Raw genomic sequence first — 19,146 nt, 5'->3', positions numbered from 1 at the left:
ACTTAGTTCTTGGCAAATAGTAAGTGCTTAACAAATACCACTATTATTATATTATAGTCTTCTCTTATTTAGTACACTATTTGAGCTCAGGAGAAGCCAAGGATGGAAGATGAGGAAATGCCTGAGAAGAGTTACCATAAGAGTTTCCTGGTCACTTTCAAGGACACCAGTCCTCCCTTCCTAAGCACTAAAATAAGATAATATAATAATAATAATAATGTTGGTATTTGTTAAGCGCTTACTATGTGCCGAGCACTGTTCTAAGCGCTGGGGTAGACATAGGGGAATCAGGTTGTCCCACGTGGGGCTCACAGTCTTAATCCCCATTTTCCAGATGAGGGAACTGAGGCATAGAGAAGTTAAGTGACTTGCCCAAAGTCACACAGCCAACAAGTGGCAGAGCTGGGATTCGAACTCATAAGCCCTGACTCCAAAGCCCATGCTCTTTCCACTGAGCCACGCTGCTGCTCTAATATCATTATCCTATTATAGTTATAATGTTAACAGTAGCACTAATTTAAATTTATATAGCACTTAATTTTCCCCCAAACATTCTAATTGAGTGGCCCTTGGTCCCAGGGTCATCATTTGATGTAAAGATTAAAAATAAGGATATAAATTATGAATTTCAAGGGAAATCTGAGAGGGAAAGGGGGATTCTTGGCTCAAGAATCAGTTATTATTAATGATAATAACTGTGAAGTGAATCATGACTTGCAAAGTTTTGGAACCAGAAGACGCCACCAAAAAACATGTTCTTCTCCCTCATTTCCATCCCTGAGTGAAATTCAGTATCCATTCTAGTTTTTGTTCTTTTAAATTCAGGAAGGTTTTTAGGCATTCACTTGCATTCAGACAGTGGGCCAGACCCCATATATATATTCTGTGAGGCCCTGCTGGCTGGAGGGTTTTATAATTCCACCGGAATTCTAGGACAAGAACCTCTCATCAGCAGCAACTTTGACTGAACGCCAAAATGGGACCAAGCACTGTCCTAAGGGATTCAACGGGTAAAAAAAAATCTTTCATTCATGAAGACAAGGTCCTCCAAAAGATCATCCCAAGTCCTCGTAATCAATCCCAAATGCCCGTTGTCCAAAATGGGGTTGGTCAAGTTCTAAGATGGCAAGTGGAAAACTGTCATTGCCATTTCCAATGGGATCACCTGAGCACAACTGATACAAAAGAGAATTTAGAAAACTTCTATGGAAGAATCAATCTCATAGCTAGCTCTGGGGCTTTAACTGGGTAATTAATACTCAGTACATCAGATAATTGCTGCCAGAACCCAGAATGGGATCGTTATCATTGTTGGGTTGTTGAGAAAGTGCCAGCATTTCACAACATGGTTATATATTTATGGAAGGTAGTGTGTTCTACTGAAAGAGCATGGGACTAGACATCAGGAGATCAGAGTTCTCATTCCAGCTGTGCCACTTTCAATCAATCATATCTATTGAACGCTTACTTTGTACAGAGCACTGTCCTAACCGATTGGGAAAGTACAACAAAACAAAGTTGGCAGACACATTCCTTGCCCACAACGAGCTTACAGTCTAGAGTGGGAAGCCATTGCTTGCTATGTGACTTTGGGTAAGCCACTCAGCAGCTCTGTTTCAGTTTCCTCATCTGTAAAAGGAGGATAAAATAACCATTTTTTCCTCTCAGCTTGTGAGCCCTTTTGGGGCAGGAACTTTGTCAGACTGAATTACATATGTTTATGTGTGTGTGTGTGTGTGTGTGGTGTGCACGTCAAGAGCTGGCACATTATACGTGCATAATAAATATCATTATTTTAACCATCCTCTTTATGATCACTCTCCAGCAGAAGTCTTCAAATTCAACCAGATGTTTTATAGCCAAAGTGGTGGAAGTTTTGGTATTCTCATAGAAAATGGGCTTAAACTGTAGTGAAAAGGATTTCAGTATTAAGAAGAATTTTTCCAATTCTTAGCATCCTGGTGAAGGTTGGGAACCCCCTCCCTTGGAGACTGTAATAAGAGAACAGGAATATTTTCCTCAATGGTTTAACTACCATTCTTTTGGATCCTCAACCTTTGAACTCAGTGTGTCAAGAAACTAGAGATCGCTTCCAAAAGCATGCATCTTGAGTGAAATAAATCAATAATAATGATCCATTTGTTGAAAGGAAGTTGCATTTTCTCTATATTATTTATACACTTTATTCAGTTATCTATACACACCTCATTTTCACATATATCACTGAAGCGCAACTAGATATTATATACTGCACATATCTCCATACGCATAGCTCTTTCCCATTCCATTCTTTATCTAGTACACAGGAATAATAGACTCTTTCAATGATGATGTCCCAGAGTTAGTACAATGACAAAATACAGTCCAATACTAAATGCATGTACTACTCCACTCCTTACCTTGAAGAAGACCCATGAGGATTCGAGAGAGGGTCATAAGGACCAAGTGGGCATTGCTGAGGTGTGACAGCAGTGGGGTGAGGGCTGTGATAAATCCCCAGGCACATGCTGAAAGGAGGATGACTTTCTCTCCTCCAATTCTGCAAGAGATACAAAAAAATACACTGAAAAGGGGGATCTGAGCGGGAAGAAGTTGGCAGCATGTGTTCTAAATGATAGAGACCGGGAAATGTTTATAGAGAGAGGACGGCGCGCCCACCCCTCCCCTCACCTTCTCTTAATGGAGTTTTCCACTTTACCCCTCTCATTGGCACTCATTCTCCTGGGCTGGTGCCTTGGCTTCCTATAAAAGCACTGCTTAGGTCATTAAAAAATATAATAGGACAGCACTTCATGTAAAGAAAAAAAGTAAAACTTGAGACAGGTTCTTCTAACCTAGAGTAGTTTTGTTTGTTTTTAAACAAGACTGGAAGGAACTTGGAAAAAAAATGAAGCCAAGTGTTGAAACCACAGGGGGACTACGCAGAAACAGGAGAAAAAGTTCCTTGCCTCCCTTCATGACTCATTAAGACCACCTCACTCCAACCAAGTGATTTGGGTCTAAAGATTCTAAAATTTACAGTGACTTCCTCTCCTTTCTCGGTACATTTCCCAGGAAATTCTCCTTTTTGTTATTATTTAATATCTATTCCTTTAAGAAAACTACTTCCTCATATGTTTTTCTGCCTTATCACTTTGTTCTCTTTTTTCCTCTCTACTAGGGCCCTCTGACTAACCAAGCATCACTAAGTCCTATTTTCCTAACTGATGGAGGAAAGGACTTCTGGTTTCACATAATTCAAAGTGGGTATAAAAAACAGTTGAATTACCGATCACCGAGGTGCCCACCGATGATCTGGGTTAAGCAGTAACCCCAGAAGAAGCTGCTCAAAACAATTCCAGATTGTTTCTTGTTCCAGCCAAAATCTTCATTCATTGACAGAGCACAGATGGGCATGGAGACCCGGGCACAGTATAACAGGCACGTCCCTAGCAGAAGCATCACAGTCCATACCTGGCATTCGGGTCTAACAGAAGCAAAAGAAACACAAATTATATAATTAGAATGACATGGAGCTTGCAGGAAAATGAGTTCCTTTGATGGCATCCTAAATCCCCTCTCTCTAGCTTCACCATGCCCAAGAAAACCAGCTTAATTCCTTCAAACCATGAACACTGCCATCTCCTAGTACATTATGAACATTTGTGAGGATGCAATGAAACCCACAAGGAGAACCAAAAGATTGTGAGGGGAGTCCTATCAGGCAAGGACCATTGATGAAAGCTGGAAAGAGGTTGATCCCCTCAGCTCCCAATCAGATATGCAATCAAAATAAATAACAGCCCGTATTTCATTCATTCATTCATTTCATTCAGTTATATTTTTTGAGCACTTGTGTGCAGAGTACTGTACTAAGTGCTTGGGAGAGTACAGTGTAACAATAAACAGACTCATTCCCTACCCAAAACGAGTTTACATGGACAGACATTCCAAAGATGATTAGACTGAAACTAGACAAATAAAATGCAGATTGTCCTTGCAGACTAGTGAATAGGTATGGTAGACTGAAGATGCTGACTTCCACAGTGGGGTCTGCTGAATTATGTCCTAGGCTCCTATGGCTTCCATAATTTAGACAGATACATCAATCATGGAAGTGCACAGCTTATGTTTGAGTAATAGGCACATGGCCATCCTTCCCAAAGGATGATTCAGAGCAACTGCCCCAGGTCTGGGTTTTAGGGTGCTGGCCCCCTCCCTGATCATGCAGGAGAAATCAGCCAGTGCAGACAAATATCAATCTTTGGTAGAAATTGTTCCCAAAGGGAAGTGGTTTAAAGATCAGAACTACAGCCTTGTAAAGTTTTTCTGTTGTCTAAAAACTCCACCCCAACAGGGAAGCAACATACCTGTGATTGCCCTTATGACCTAGATCCCACACCAACTGGGCGAGGTGCTGAGCTTATAGTTTAAGAAAGGGGAGGGTAGAGAGTATTGATTTAGTTCAGCTTAAGGATAAGCAGGTATCTCCTCAAACTGCTTCACCACAGATCCTCATGTTTGTCCTAAAATACTCTGATTTTTAAGAGTATTTTCCTTTAAGTCTTAAGGGTGAAAAGTTTGTTACTGTAGTGTTGATTAAAATGAGGATATGCTGTTCAAGAAAGGTTCAAGCAAACTATGTTAAAAGCCCAGTGACTGCCACCTCACACTTCCAGCTGCCAAAGAAACTGGTTTTATTACATGTGGAACAAGGAAGCTATTAAGATGATTACCAAGATAGAAAAGAACAAGAGGAAATTCTTATGAGTCTTACCATTCTCTCCTCCCGGCCCCCAACACCCCGGGGCTAAGTTTCTGCTTTTAAGCTAGGAGAGCAAATAGAATTATTTCGGATTGGAAAGAGAAACCCAGTTTATTGACCCTCAAAGTTTTACACCAATTAGTTAACTGCACTCTATTCAAAGATCATTATCCTAAAGAAAAACAGCTACTCAAGGGAATGGCAGGTATTTATTTCCCATTGTGTCTGTTCTGTTTTCTCATTATTTAAGCACAAACTGTCCTTCAATCAATCAATGCTACTTGAGTACCTGTACTAAATGCCTGGGAGAGTACAACAGTGAGTAGACATGATCTCTGACCTAGAGCTCACAATCAATGGAAGAGAGAGACACTAAAATAATTTACCAGATAGGAAAGTGGCTTTATAGAAGAGTGAATGCTGTCTTCTGTGTGACCCTGGGCAAGTCACTCACTTCTCTGGGCCTCAGTTACTTCATCTGTAAAAAAGGGATTGAGTCTGTGAGCCTCATGTGGGACAGGGACTGTGTCCAACCTGATATGCTTGTATCCATCCAAGTTCTTAGCACAGTGCCTGGCACATAGTAGTGCTTAACAAATACTGAAATTAACAAATACTGCAATTATTAAGTAATAGCTACGTACTCAAGTGGTACAGGTGGTTGTGGTGTGGAAGTTCTGAAGTGGTAGTTTGGGGGCTAAATTGAGGAAGAGGAGATTAATCAGAGAAGGACTCCTGGAGACTTTGAAGGTGGGGAGAGTTGAAGTCTGGTGGATTTGAAGGGGGAAGTCCTTCCAAGCAAGGTTAAGAGCAAAAATAAGCGATTAGAGGGGGATTAGATAAGAGTAAAGCACAGTGAGTAGGTTGCCTTGAGAGAAGAATGTGTGCTAGGATGTAGTGGGAGTGGCTAATGGAAGGAGAGATAATTGAGTGCCTTAAAGACAATGGTCAGGAGCTTCTATTTGATAGGTAATGGGTATCCACTGATAGTTTCTGAGGAATGTGAGCTTGTTGGGAATGTGAGCTTGGTGGGAATGTGTCTATTATACTGTTATACTGTACTCTCCCAAGCACTTAGTACAGTGGTCTCCATACAGGAAGCGCTCAATAAATATAATTGATTGATTGATTGAAGGAGGAGAAGCCAGAAGAACATTTCTGGGTATAGGTTAGAAAATTAACAAGCAGTGGCCCCAATTTCCTCTGAGAAAATAAGAATGCCAAGTATTTCCCTCCAAGTCCCCTCGAAGTCATCTTCTTAATGTCAGTGATGAGGCATTAGGAGTCAATTTTCACTGAATTACAACATCACAATTCAGTGCTCTAGATTTCTCCAGGTTTTGGTCTGTTTTTTAGATTTGAAAAGGACACAGGATTTATAGCAAAGGCAGTCACCATGCTGGCACATGGATTTTTTTTTTACCGCCTCAGATTCAGAGCATAATGACACTCCTAGCTTACATAAATAAGCATCCAAATAAATGAGCAAGGAACAGTCTGCCCAGGACCTTAACAAGAAGTCATTGTGATCAATGTTCCTAGTCACCCTTCAAAGTTTACCCTGAAAGAGACATGGCAACAGTAGAAGTTTCAGCTGACCTCAACCGGCATTTCTAAAAAAGATCAATTTTTTCCCTTTGCAAATGAAAATATTTTTCCACAGCAAAGTGTCTGCAATGCAGAGTGGAAACCTCTCTGACCCACTTTTATGTAGCATTACAGGTATTGATGAACAAACCTGGAAATACGCTATTCTAAACATTGTAGTTCCAAAACTAAAATAAAAAGACACCACTTCCACATATGAAATAAATGCGCTGATGCCTTCACCTAAGCACTCCCAGATCATCTAGCTTTATTCTTCAGTTCTCGTGGCTTAAGGATATCTATTTGTTCTTTTAGACTTTTTCAGAAAAAAAGCAGCTGTCTGGGACCAGAGGAAGGAGGTGGCGAGCGAGATATTCACCCTGGGCCCCATGTCTAGTGAGGGTTCACACTGGCCAAAGAAGAGACTGAGGTGGCCACAGAGACTCCCTCTGCCTCTAGAGCTGGGCTGCTGCCAACTCTGCACCACCTACAGAACCTACTCTGCCAAGTGGGTATGAGCTCCCACCAGGAGGCCAGCTCCATCGAGCATGGAGTGATCTCTTGGGGCAACACTAATGTGGATGAAGGACACAGTATGGCAGTGAAGCCAGGAAATAAATAATATACGGAATTTGATTTCTCTTATTTCTGAAATATGTGATTAGCCAACCCTGAGTCCATGTTAGCTTAGGGAAGCTGTTTAGTTTTGAATAAGCAGCAATCCTGGGACACAGCCTGACTGAGGTGAGGCATAAGGATGTGAACCTGAGTTCCTGTGAGGTGGAGTGGAGCTGGGTAGGTGTCAGGCATACACACTATAACGTTGTTCCCAGGCCTACGGGGACATATTTAACTGAGTGCTTACTATGTGCAGAGCACATGGAGTCTCGGGAAGAGTACAAAGATTTTTGTGTGCATGCTAACCCAGCCCTTGCCCCCTTTCCCTACCTCACACACACACAACATGGAGGAGGACCCACCCCCATATTTATGTACACGTATAAACCCTATTGCTCCCACCTACTTGTAATTTATTCTAGGGTCCGTCTCCCCTGCTAGATTGTAAAGTTCCTTGAAGGTAGGGATTTTGTTTATAAACTCTATTGTACTCCGACATTTAGTACAGTGGTCTGCATAAAGTAAATGCTCAATAAATACTATAGATTGACTCAGTCAAGGCAGGTTCATACAGGCCAAGCCAACGTCAAACCTAGTCCAAGCCAGGCTCTGCTTTCCATGGAGCCCAGAACTTTTTCTTTGGGAATACAAAGGTGTTCCTGAGAATATGGGTGATAAAAACTGAACACAGGTGCTCAGTAAATATTAACACACACTACTATAACTTCCTAAGGTAGGAATAGATAAATGGAGAGAGAAGGTCAAAATACTCTGCCCCTCTTTGGCCAATACCCACAAAGTTATTCAGTGACACTCAGTGATGGTCTACAGAACAACATTGAGGATTCGTTCCTTCCTCCTTTCCCTCAAACTTGTAGTCAGACTTGGACCTGGAAGCTAATAGTTTTGGCACTTTTTTGGTATAAAAACCTACCACAGATGTCATTACTCATTTTTTCTTCTAAATAAAATTTTATTGAAATAATTCAAATATCTTTTCTATGAGAATTGCAATACATGTGTTAGCTCACAGATACATCACCTAAGTGTAAAGTATCCCTCATTTTGAAAAGAAAAGTCTAGCCCTTGTATCTAAAGAGCATTTAATTTCTCTGACCTTCAATAAGTCTTTTAAGCACCAAAATGAATGGGTCAGATTAATTCATTTTCCTCTCCCTCGAAGATCTACTATGCTTTACGCTACCAAAAGTGAATGGAGCTTAAGTCAAGGAAGAACATCAACATTAAATAAAGTTTTTAATAGTATGGTGAAGTATTTTACAGTTTTTTGCAAAAGCACTTTAACTTGTATCTACTCCTGCAGTTAGAACAGTTCTTGACACACAGAGTTTAACATATACCATAAAAAAATTAATCATACATAGCCCTTTATAAACTGCTCTGACTTTAAAAACTGCCACCAAAATTTTAATCAACAATTTGTTTAATTCATTTGATAAAAAATTTCTCCTTAGGCCTATGCAGATCTTGGGTAAGTCACTTAACTTTTCTGTGCCTAAATTTCCTCATCAGTAAAATAGGGATTAAACACCCATTTCCCCTTTCCCTTTAGAATGTGAGTCCTAAGTGGGACAAGGACTGTATCCAGCCAGATTATCTTGTATTGATTCCATGCTTGGTTCAGTGCTTGACACATATTAAGCTCTTAACAAAAACCCCAATTATCATTGTCATTATTACTGAAGCCTTGATAGGTTTTTCTACAGTTTTGTGGCTTCTTTTCCATTGTTTTCAGCTTTCAGCATGACCAACAGACTTATATTGTTGAAAAAATAAAGCAGTTATCCAAGCCCCATTCCACAGTGGAAACCAAGGAAATACCAATGACACCCTCAAGGTTACAGGGCCAGAAATTCAGTCAGTTTGACGAAGACTCCATCTAAAAGTCTTAGAAGCCCAAACAGTATGCCAGATCTTGAGTTCAAGCATTCGATATCTGTGTCATTGGCACTTAGCATTATTATATTTACAATACATTCTCAATGTGGAATGCACTGGAACAGAGCAGACAAGGCGTCCCATTTAAATCAACTTAAATCTAAGGTGTGACCAGTTAAAGAGCAGACACCCAGTTTTAAAACTCAAGGGTTCTACACAAAATCCCACAGTAAGGAAACATTTGCTGTAATACTCAAATGGTTAGACACAGTACCCATGTACACAAGCTGTTTCTTCCAGTACTGGTGACCTGTATCCAGACAGTCTCATGCTGTTGGCTGAACATTCCCTAACTCCCTAATGATACTTTAGCAGAAACATATAGTGAAAGCACACATTCTAACAGAAATGGGCGCATCCTGTTTAAAAATAATGAGCCACATGAACAAATGGACATGTTCTTAAATAAAAAGATGTATTCCATACTTTAAAATCATTTTTGTTTTTCAGGAAAATTTTTAATACAAAAAAGAGAAAGATATGATGTTATAATTATAACAGGATAACGGGGGAAATCAATCTGAAGGTGCAGTTATTTTAATTTTCTCTAAAATCTGTCCAATCTAAAAGTACCCTTAATACCTAAAAATAATACTTAGAAACCAATGTTCAATTTCCTGGCATGGCAGCAGTTTGGATGGAGAGGAAAGGTAGAGATACTGTGAAGACAGAGCCATTAGGATTTGGTGACAGACTGAATATGTGGATTGAATGAGTGAGATGAGTCAAGGAAAATGCCAAGGTTGCAGGCTTGTGAGACAGACGGTAGTGGTGCTGGCTACAGTGACGGGAAAGACAGACCAACCTGTCTGTCTGCAGCTTCGGTGAGCTGGAAGAGGCTTTGATGAATTTGGCTGATAGGGTGGCCAATCAATTGATCAAGGGTATTTATGGAGCACTTACTTTGTGCAGAGTACGGCATTAGGTGCTTGGAAGAATACAATACAATAGAGTTGGTAGCCACGATATCTCCCCTCAAGGAGTTTACAATCTAGTGAGAGAGAAATATTAAAATAAATTACAGATAGGGAAAGCAGCAGAATATAAGGATGTACACTCCCTGTGGGCAGGGAATGTGTCTACCAGCTCTGTAGTATTGTACTCCCCCAAATGCTTAGTGCAGTGTTCTGCACACAGTAAGTGCTAATGGCCTAGTGGATAGAAAAGCACAGGCCTGGGAGTCAGAAGGAGCTGAGTTCTAATCCCAGCTCCACCATTTGACTGCTCTTTAACCTTGGGGAAGTTACTTAACTTCTCTGTGCCTGAGTTACCTTCTTTGTAAAATGGGTTTTAAGACTGTGAGCCCCATGTGGAGCAGGGACTGTGTCCAACCCAATTTGTTTGTATCCATCCCAGTGCTTACTACAGTGCCTGGCACATAGTAAGTACTTAACAAATACCACAGTTATTAGTATTATTATAATTGTCTGATTGGCAAGTACATAAATGCTGTGGTGCTGGGGGGATGGTTGAATATTGAAGTGTTTAAGTGATACTGACCCCAGTAGGTAAAATAGAAGGGAATGTGAATAGGGTGGGGAAATGAGTGCTCTGCACACAGTAATCACTCAATAAATATGATTGAATGAGAGGTAAGGAAAGGCTTCTTATCATCCTGTGATTAGTATGTGATTAGTGTAGTCTCTTTTCTTTAAAAATAAAGTTCTGCAAGGGCTCTGGCTTCAGTCAATACACTTGTATTGGGATTATCTAGTCTCCAGAACTTTTACCAGATGGAATTTGTTAATTGAGCTTTCCATGTCCAGGTTCCCGGTGCTACTGGAAATTCCTTTATGGGTTTTAAAGAGGATTCCCACATAAATTTATACATTTCCGTTCTGAAGCTCACAAAAATGAGCTCCCCCTAACTTTAGTCACTCCATCACTCCCAGGGACCCCTGAAATTGATGTATTTCTCTGCAAATTAGGGGCATCTATTTCTCTAGCTTGTACTCAAGTGCAATGAGTCTGACTCTTCCCAGGGTGAAGAGAAAAAAATGGCTTCAAGTTTAAGAGGGGGATACCTTTTTTTTTTTTGAAAGGGGAAGAGGTGAAGAGAAATGCCCCTCTCTTCCCACTCCCTTTGTTCAAAATACATACAGAATAGCTGCAATCTTGTGTGGGAATTAAATGACAACCCACAATTTGGAGGTGCAGGTAGATGTGCTCTTTTGATATTTTGCCTCAATATGGCTCCTGACCTTCCCAAAAAGATGCTTCCTATGTTTGGGAAATGCTCACGCTTAGGATTAGAGGGGGGCAATCCCCATGGCCGCTGCTCTGGATATGATTCTCTTCTCCTATTAGACAAATTTGATTGGAGCAGAAAATATGGGACAGGCTTTCTCCCTGTCACTGCTGTTGGGAATACATGGTTGCACTTTGAAAGGAGAGAACAGGGTTTTATATTTTATGCCTCTAAACCAAATTTATTGCTCTCTGGGGTAACTGTAGTTGTCCTTTTTATGTTTCTTCTCTAAAACAAGACCATGTCTTTTTCTTCAGTTCTGCCTTACTTCCTCAAATGCTGGGAACAGTGCATTGTATTCAGTAGGCACTCAAGAATCACCATTTACTACTTCTGAACTTCCTTTTTTTGCAACCCCTGCAAAGCCTAGTCCAGGCAGGACCACTTCAGAAAAGGCACTCAAATATTGCCTGACAGGCACTTAGCTTTACCTAAAAATCAGTATCCCCATAAGGGTCTCTAGAGTAAGGGTCTCTCATTTTGACTAGAGTTGTGTTTCTTGAGAAAAGTGGACAGTTTAGTTCCCAACAAAAAAAGCAATCAGAGAAGCAGGTAGTTAAATCTCTCACTGTGGGCACGGATTATCACTGTTTATTGTTGTATTATACTTTCCCAAGTACTTAGTACAGTGCTCTGCACACAGGAAGCCCTTAATAAATACGATTGAATTAATGAATGGGTCCTCGTTTCAAATGCTAAATGAGATCAAAGCCTCAATTTGGAAAGAGGGTGGTTGCTTTATCAGTGTACGAACCCTTGCAGTTTCCAGAAGGAAGCATCAATAATCCAGCTCTAAATTTTCCTCTTTCCTGTTGATTAAGAAAATTCTAAAAATGCTGCCCATTTACAGTTGAAATCACTTGGTTTTAGTAAGCAAAAAAAGTTACTTTTGACTAAATGAACCAGCGTGAACTTCATGTATGTGATATTTGTTACCATATGCCAGGCACTGTACTAAGCGCTGGAGTAGATACAAGATAATTAGGTTGGCCAGTCTTAATCCCCATTTTAGAGATGATGTAACCAAGGACCAGAGAATAATAATAAAAATAACTGTGGTATTTGTTTAGCACTTACTGTGTGCCATTCATTCATTCATGTTTATTGAGCGCTTACTGTGTGCAGAGCACTGTACTAAGAGCTTGGAATATACAATTCGGCAACAGATAGAAACAATCAGGCTTTGTTCTAAGCACTGGGCAGGGTGATGCAAGCAAATTAGGTTGGACACAGTCCCTTCCCCACATGGGGCTCACAGTCTCAATCCCCATTTTACAGATGAGGTAACTGAGGCCCAGAGAAGTGAAGTGACTTGTCCCAAATCACACAGCAGACAAGTGGTGGAGCAGGGATTAATACCCAGTTCCTTCGGACTCCCATGCTCATGGTCTATCCATGAGCCCATGCTGCTTCTCATATGTCCTTAGCTACAATTCTAGATTTGTTCCTGTTTGGAGGGTGGTTTTTTTACTACTACTGCTACACTCTCTCTTCTCTTTGTTGTCAGTGCTGGAAGCTTAACAGATTATTCAATTTACAAGAAAACAGAAGTGTCATCCCAAACCCAAACCAGCAGGACATCTAGTCAGAAAAAAGCCATACTGAGGGTAAGAATGTTAATCCATTCATTCTCCCTGAATTATCAAGACATGTTTGATTGATGTGTTACCTACTGCCTTGGTCTAGCAGTGCAAAATTGGCCTGAGGCCGCTGTGTGTGCTATTATTCTCTCTACTCCTCCCTCTGTTTGGAACAAGAAACAAGTTTCCATTCTTGGCTGGGCTGACCAGTGAAGCATGTATCCAGAATGGTATGGAGTTCTTTCTAAAGTGACAATGCAGGTTTCAGAGAGAAAAAAGGAAGCAGGTGCTTTGCTGGAAACAGAACTCCACCCTGGTGACTATAGTACACTCAACTGAGAAGCAGTGGGACCTAGTAATAATAAAAATGATGGCATTTTTAAGCGCTTACTATGTGCAAAGCACTGTTCTAAGCACTGGGGGGAGGATACAAGGTGATCAGATTGTCCCAGGTAGGACTCACAGTCTTAATCCCCATTTTACAGATGAGGTAACTGAAGCACAGAAAAGTTAAGTGACTTGCCCAAAGTCACACAGCTAACAAGCGGCAGAGCTGGGATTTGAACCCATGACCTCTGACTCCCAACCCCATGCTCTTTCCACTGAGTCAAGCTGCTTCAGTAGATGCCACCTGTCAGCTGTGTGACTGTGGGCAAGTCACTTCACTGTGCCTCAGTTACCTCATCTGCAGAATGGGGATTAAGACCGTGAGCCCCACGTGGGACAACCTGATTCCCCTGTGTCTACCCCAGCGCTTAGAACAGTGCTCTGCACATAGTAAGCGCTTAACAAATACCAACAGTAGATGGAGCATGGGCCCAGGAGTCAGGAGTACTTGGGTTCTAAACTCAGCTCCACCACTTTTCTGCTGTGTTACCTTAGGCAAGTCATTTAATCTTCTCTGTGCCTCAGTTAACTCATCTGTGAGCCCCATGTGAGACATGGACTGTGTCCAACCTAATCTGCTTGTACTAAACCCCAGAGTTTAGTACAGTGCCTGGCATATAGTAAGTGCTTAACAAATACCATAAAAATAACGACAAAACTTCCCAGGGGAGGACTGTACCCCCAGAACTGATATCTCCTTAATGAATAAATACCCATAGAAGCATCTCAAAGACTCTTTCAGCCCCGGAAAAAGCAGAAAACTCAAAGTGACTCTCCAATATGTGGCTTAGGGGGAGTTAACAGATGTAGTAACCGTAATAATGAAGTGACTACTGTAAAGCAGTGTTAAAGAGCTGGAAGAAAAGTAAACAGATGAGATAAACATATCCCTGGCACTCAAAGTGTGCATAATTTAAGCTCCTTGAGGGCAGAGGTCCTGCCTACTTAGTCTACTGTACTCTTCCAATCAATCAATAATGTTTACTGAGCACTTACTCTGGTAGAGTACTGCATTAAGCACTTGGGAGAGTAGAACAGAGTTAATCATGGCCCTAATCCCTGCACTTGGATTGAGGTGAAAGTCTCCTAAAGACAATACCTCTATTCAGGTGGATTTGCCCTACTACTCTCCTTCGAAGCAATGTTATTTAATGTAAAAACCACTGGTTTGGGAAGTCAAAATGCTTAGGTTCCAGTCAGCTCTGCTACCCATTGGCTGTGTGACCTTGGGCAAGGCAACTTCTCCTCTCTGGATCTGTTCCATCAGCTATAAAATTCTTAATAAACCTTCCCTCCCAACTTCAAAGGGAAACTGTGGGGATAAAATGAGATAATTGATGTGAAACTGCTTTGAAAAAATAAAAAGCATGATATAAATTCACGGTAATATTATGATTTGGGGTTTGGCCAGAACATCATACTTAAACTTCCACTCAACCTTCCTTCCTGCCTTACCTTGAGGGATTCCCTCACATTAGGACTGCAGAGCAATTAAGAGGTGGAACCGTGTAAATGATATCAAGGAGACTAGCACAGAGTTAAATCCATATTAAGTGCCAAAGGGTAAAGCAAGGATGGTAACTTCAAGAAATCTTACTGAAATTTCCTTTATTTGGTTGGGCACTTGTAGAATAGTTTTATATAAACGGACACATGCAAGAACTGCAGGCATAAAAAAAATTTGAAAATCTTGAAGGAGTTGAGGAAGGACTAAGTGTGGTTTGTTAAATATCATTTAATGTTTCATTGTATTGCCCCTTTTGTGGGCAATACCTCTAATCTTTTTATCTCAGAGTAACAATTTGGGAAATTACTGTAAAACCATAAACAATCATAATACTTTAAAAGCAGGAGAAATTACACTATCATCCTCCACCCCGAGAACCTTGCAATTGTGAGAAGCAGAAGGCAGGAAACGAACTATGTGGGTGGAGTACCCAAAATGATAAATAGTTTTCTGACTAAACCAAAATGAATGGCTGCATTTTATTTTTAACTAGTGACTTGAAGAGAAAAGTCTGCCCAGACTGTGATTTGGTACACTGTTTGGCTTTTAGCAGTTGTGGATTCCTCTTTCAGGTCATTCACTGGTTCACTTGGTTCCCTTTGTTTCCTTCAGTAGCTTTCACCAGGCTTTCTTATTTTTCTTTTATCTCATGGGTTTTTGCTCTTGGATTTTTTTTAAGATTTTTATTTCTTTGCCTTTTGTTTCAGCTCCCATGACCTGCCTTGCTCCTTAAATTTTCATTTGTGCTTATGTTAAAATGCAGATATCACAATATAACACTGCATCCCAATTTAGTCTTCAAACCAGGCTTGACAGGTAAGAAGGGGGGGTGGGGGGCAGGCGTTCTCCATTTTCATTTCAGGAAGCAGTAACTTTTCTAAAGATACCGAGAATAAGAGGGTGGGATCACACACCCCTACTCTCCACCCAGATCTCTTACTAGGACACCTCGGAGTTAGGGTTGAAGTCATCAATAACAGGGTAATAGGCCTGTAGAGTTCTCACTGGAGGCAGATGAGGGGGAGAGGGGAGGGCAGGTTTCACTGCCCCGGAATCCCCTCCAGCCATATTCCAACATTCTTTGTCCTGGTTTACTGATCCGCATCACTACTATTCCGGCCATCTCTTCTGCCCAGCCAACTCCATTTTTCCCGTATCTTGCCAAGCAATTTGACATGGAGGCATACGGAGAAGGTGGTAAGGTGTCAGCCTAGGTAGCCTAGGTGTCAGCGTCAGCTCAGGGTAGCCAAAGGTCCCTCTGCTACAAGTTCCCTTGCATCTGTTTTCTGTGCACGAGAAAGAGAGAAATAGAGAGGAAGAGGGGGAAAGATCCCGGCCACTGGGCAAGATATTTGCCACGGTGGACGGATGCTGTCTTTTGTTTTGAGAAACCTTAATTTTTTCTGCCTTTCTATTTTTTGGTTATCTTCGGAGAACATTCACAACCCTGTGATAACATGCATCATAATAACCCATACCTCCCATGAGATTTCAAGGGTTTAAAAAATAAAGAGAGCAGGTCAAAGGAAAATAGTGATTGTGAGGCATGTTCAGAGCTTACTCTGTGCCAAGCGCTGGGGTAGTCTTCTAGACTGTAAACCCGTTGTGAGCTGGGATTGTCACTTTATTGCCGAATTGTACTTTCCAAGCATTCAGTACAGTGTTCTGCACACAGTATGCGCTCAATACGATTGAATGAACTTCACTTCCCTGTGCCTCACTTACCTCATCTGTTAAATGGGGATTGAGACTGTGGGCCCCACATTGGACAGGGATTGGGTCCGACTGGATCTGCTTGTGTCCACCCCAGTGCTGAACTTCTCTGTACCTCAGTTACCTCATCTGTAAAATGGGCCCCACATGGGACAACCTGATTACCTTGTTCTACCCCAGCACTTGGAACAGTGTTTGGTCACATAGTAAGAACTTATCATACGGATCAATCTGTTGTCACAAATAAATACACGATAGAAGACCCATTCCCTGCAGGGACAGCTCAGAACTTCTTTAGAACCTTTAAAATCCTAGGGAGACTATGGCACTTTTAGGGAGATTGTTAATTAGATTGGAGATTAACTAGACTGTGCCTATTAACTGCATTGTACTCTCCAAAGCGCCTAATAAATACTATTGATTAAACTATTGAGAAGAGTACAGTACCCCAGCGCTTAGAACAGTAGTTGGCACATAATAAGTGCCTAACAAGCACCATCATCATTATTATTACAGTCCCTGTCACACAGTAAGCGCTCAACAAATGGCATTATTATTACTACTACTAATGATAATTGGAGAAGCTGCGGGGCTCAGTGGAAAGAGCCCGGGCTTGGGAGTCAGAGGTCATGGGTTCTAATCCCCGCTCCGCCACTTGTCAGCTGTGTGACTCTGGGCAAGTCACTTAACTTCTCTGTGCCTCCGTTCCCTCATCTGTAAAACGGGGATGAAGACTGTGAGCCCCCGAGGGACAACCTGATCACCTTGTATCCCCCCCACCCAGGGCTTAGAACAGTGCTTGGCACATAGTAAGCGCTTAACAAATACCAGTATTATTACTCTAATTAGGTCTCACGCGGGGCTCACACTCTAAGAGAGAGCAAAGGAGTTTGAGGAGCTGTAAGAGGATAAGCCTTACCTGGTCCAGTAAAGATCTCCCCCACCGTCTCTCTTCATCCCTTCGTGATAAGGCGATTTGCCCTTCGGGGGCTGCTGCTGCTGCTGCAATTGCCACTGCTAGTGAAGGTGCGGCGGGTCGAAGGGAGAGGAGTGAGCTCCAAGTTTGCAAAGTCCGGAGGCCATGGGTGGCGTTGGGGACGGGCCGCTCAGGCCGGGGGTGGGAGGGGAAAGCCCCGCCGGGGCCCCGGGCCGCCCTCGCCCGCCGGCTGGTCCCTCCGGGCGGGCCCGGCCCGCATAGCCGAGGCCAGTGCGGGCGGCTGGACGCGAAGTCCACGTGTCAGTCGGAGCGGCTCTTCCTGGCCGGGCGGTGGCGGGGGCGGGGGCGGGGCCTGCCCACCCTAACCGCCCTGCCCGCCGCCTTAGGGAGCCACCCCTCGCCCTCAACCTTTCGCATCTCTTGGCACGGAAGGGCACGGGCCCATCGGCAACCCTCCCCGCAACGACAGCTCTACCTTTTAATCACCTGATCGCCTTGTTTCTCCCCCGCCCCCAACGCTTGGAACAGTGCCTGGCACATAGTACGCGCTGATCAAATGTCATTCTTCGGCGTGGCTCGGTGGAAAGAGCCCGGGCTTGGGAGTCACAGGTCACGGGTTCGAATCCCGGATCTGCCACTTGTCAGCTGTGTGACTGGGGGCAAGTCACTTCACGCGTCGGGGCCTCAGTTCCCTCCTCTGGAAAATGGGAATTAACTGTGAGCCTCACGTGGGACAACTTGATGAGCCTCTATCTACCCCAGGGCTTAGGACAGTGCTCTGCACATAGTAAGCGCTTAACAAATGCCAACATTATTATTACTATTGATCCCTCGAGGTGGTGGGTTCGTTGGGTCTCTTTCCTAGCGCTTAGGACAGTGGTCTGCACACGGTAAGCGCTCAATCAATACGATGGGATGAATTAATAACAATAATGGTATTTGTTAAGCGCTTACTATGTGCCAAGCACTGTTCTAAGCGCTGGGGGGATAAAAGGTAATGAGGTTGTTCCACATGGGGCTCACACTCAATCCCCATTTTACAGATGAGGGAACTGAGGCACAAAGAAGTTAAGTGACTTGCCCAGAGTCACACAGCTGGCAAGCGGCAGAGTCGGGATTAGAACCCATGACCTTTGACTCCCAAGCCCGGGATCTTTCCACCAAGCCACGCTGCTTCTCAATGTTGCCACTTAAGTGCTTACTATGGGCCAAGCACAGTTCTAAGCGCTGGGGAGGATACAAAGTGATCAGGTTGTCCCACGTGGGGCTCACAGTCTTCATCCCCATTTTACAGATAGGGTCACTGAGGCACAGAGAAGTGGGGAAGCAGCGTGGCTCAGTGGAAAGAGCCTGGGCTTCGGAATCAGAGGTCATGGGTTCGACTCCTGGCTCTGCCGCTTGCCAGCTGTGTGACTGTGGGCGAGTCACTTCACTTCTCTTTGCCTCAGTTCCCTCCTCTGGAAAATGGGAATTAACTGTGAGCCTCACGTGGGACAACCTGATGACCCTGTATCTCTAAGCACTGGGGGAGATACAAGGTCAACAGGTTGTCCCACGTGGAGCTCAGTCTTCATCCTCAATTTTACAGATGGGGTAACTGAGGCAGAGAAGGGAAGTGACTTACCCAAAGTCACACAGCTAAGTGGCAGAGGCAGGATTAGAACCCAGGACCTCTGACTCCCAAGCCCAGGCTCTTTCCACTAAGCCACGCATAATAATAATGGTATTTGCCAAGCACTGTTCTAAGCACTGGGGTAGATACAAGGTAATCAGGTTATTCCACGTAAGGCTCAGTCTTCATCCCCATTTTACAGATAACTGAGGCACAGAGAAGTAAAGTGACTTGCCCAAGGCCACACAGCTGAC

The 19,146-nt window shown here is 42.8% G+C and overlaps 1 protein-coding gene across 2 annotated transcripts in view; it reads right to left on the bottom strand.

Moving 5' to 3' along the window:
* SLC17A9 (solute carrier family 17 member 9) overlaps nucleotides 1–17,481 on the bottom strand; it is a 33,389-nt gene extending 15,908 nt beyond the window's left edge. The window contains exons 1-3 of one of the 2 annotated variants that reach the window (XM_039912950.1): nucleotides 17,263–17,481; nucleotides 3,269–3,466; nucleotides 2,400–2,539 (exon numbers count right to left, since the gene is read on the bottom strand). In XM_039912950.1, the coding sequence (XP_039768884.1) occupies nucleotides 2,400–2,539; nucleotides 3,269–3,466; nucleotides 17,263–17,300 (376 nt within the window). In that variant the 5' untranslated portion in view covers nucleotides 17,301–17,481. The remainder of the gene's footprint in view (nucleotides 1–2,399; nucleotides 2,540–3,268; nucleotides 3,467–17,262) is intronic. The other variant, XM_007655773.3, reaches the window with a different exon arrangement.
* Between the last annotated feature and the right edge of the window lie 1,665 nt (nucleotides 17,482–19,146).

Source organism: Ornithorhynchus anatinus, chromosome 8 (genome assembly GCF_004115215.2).
Source record: "Ornithorhynchus anatinus isolate Pmale09 chromosome 8, mOrnAna1.pri.v4, whole genome shotgun sequence".
NCBI lineage: Eukaryota > Metazoa > Chordata > Mammalia > Monotremata > Ornithorhynchidae > Ornithorhynchus > Ornithorhynchus anatinus.
The sequence above is the reverse complement of the archived record's forward strand: the minus strand, read 5'-3'. Positions and strand labels throughout refer to the sequence as shown.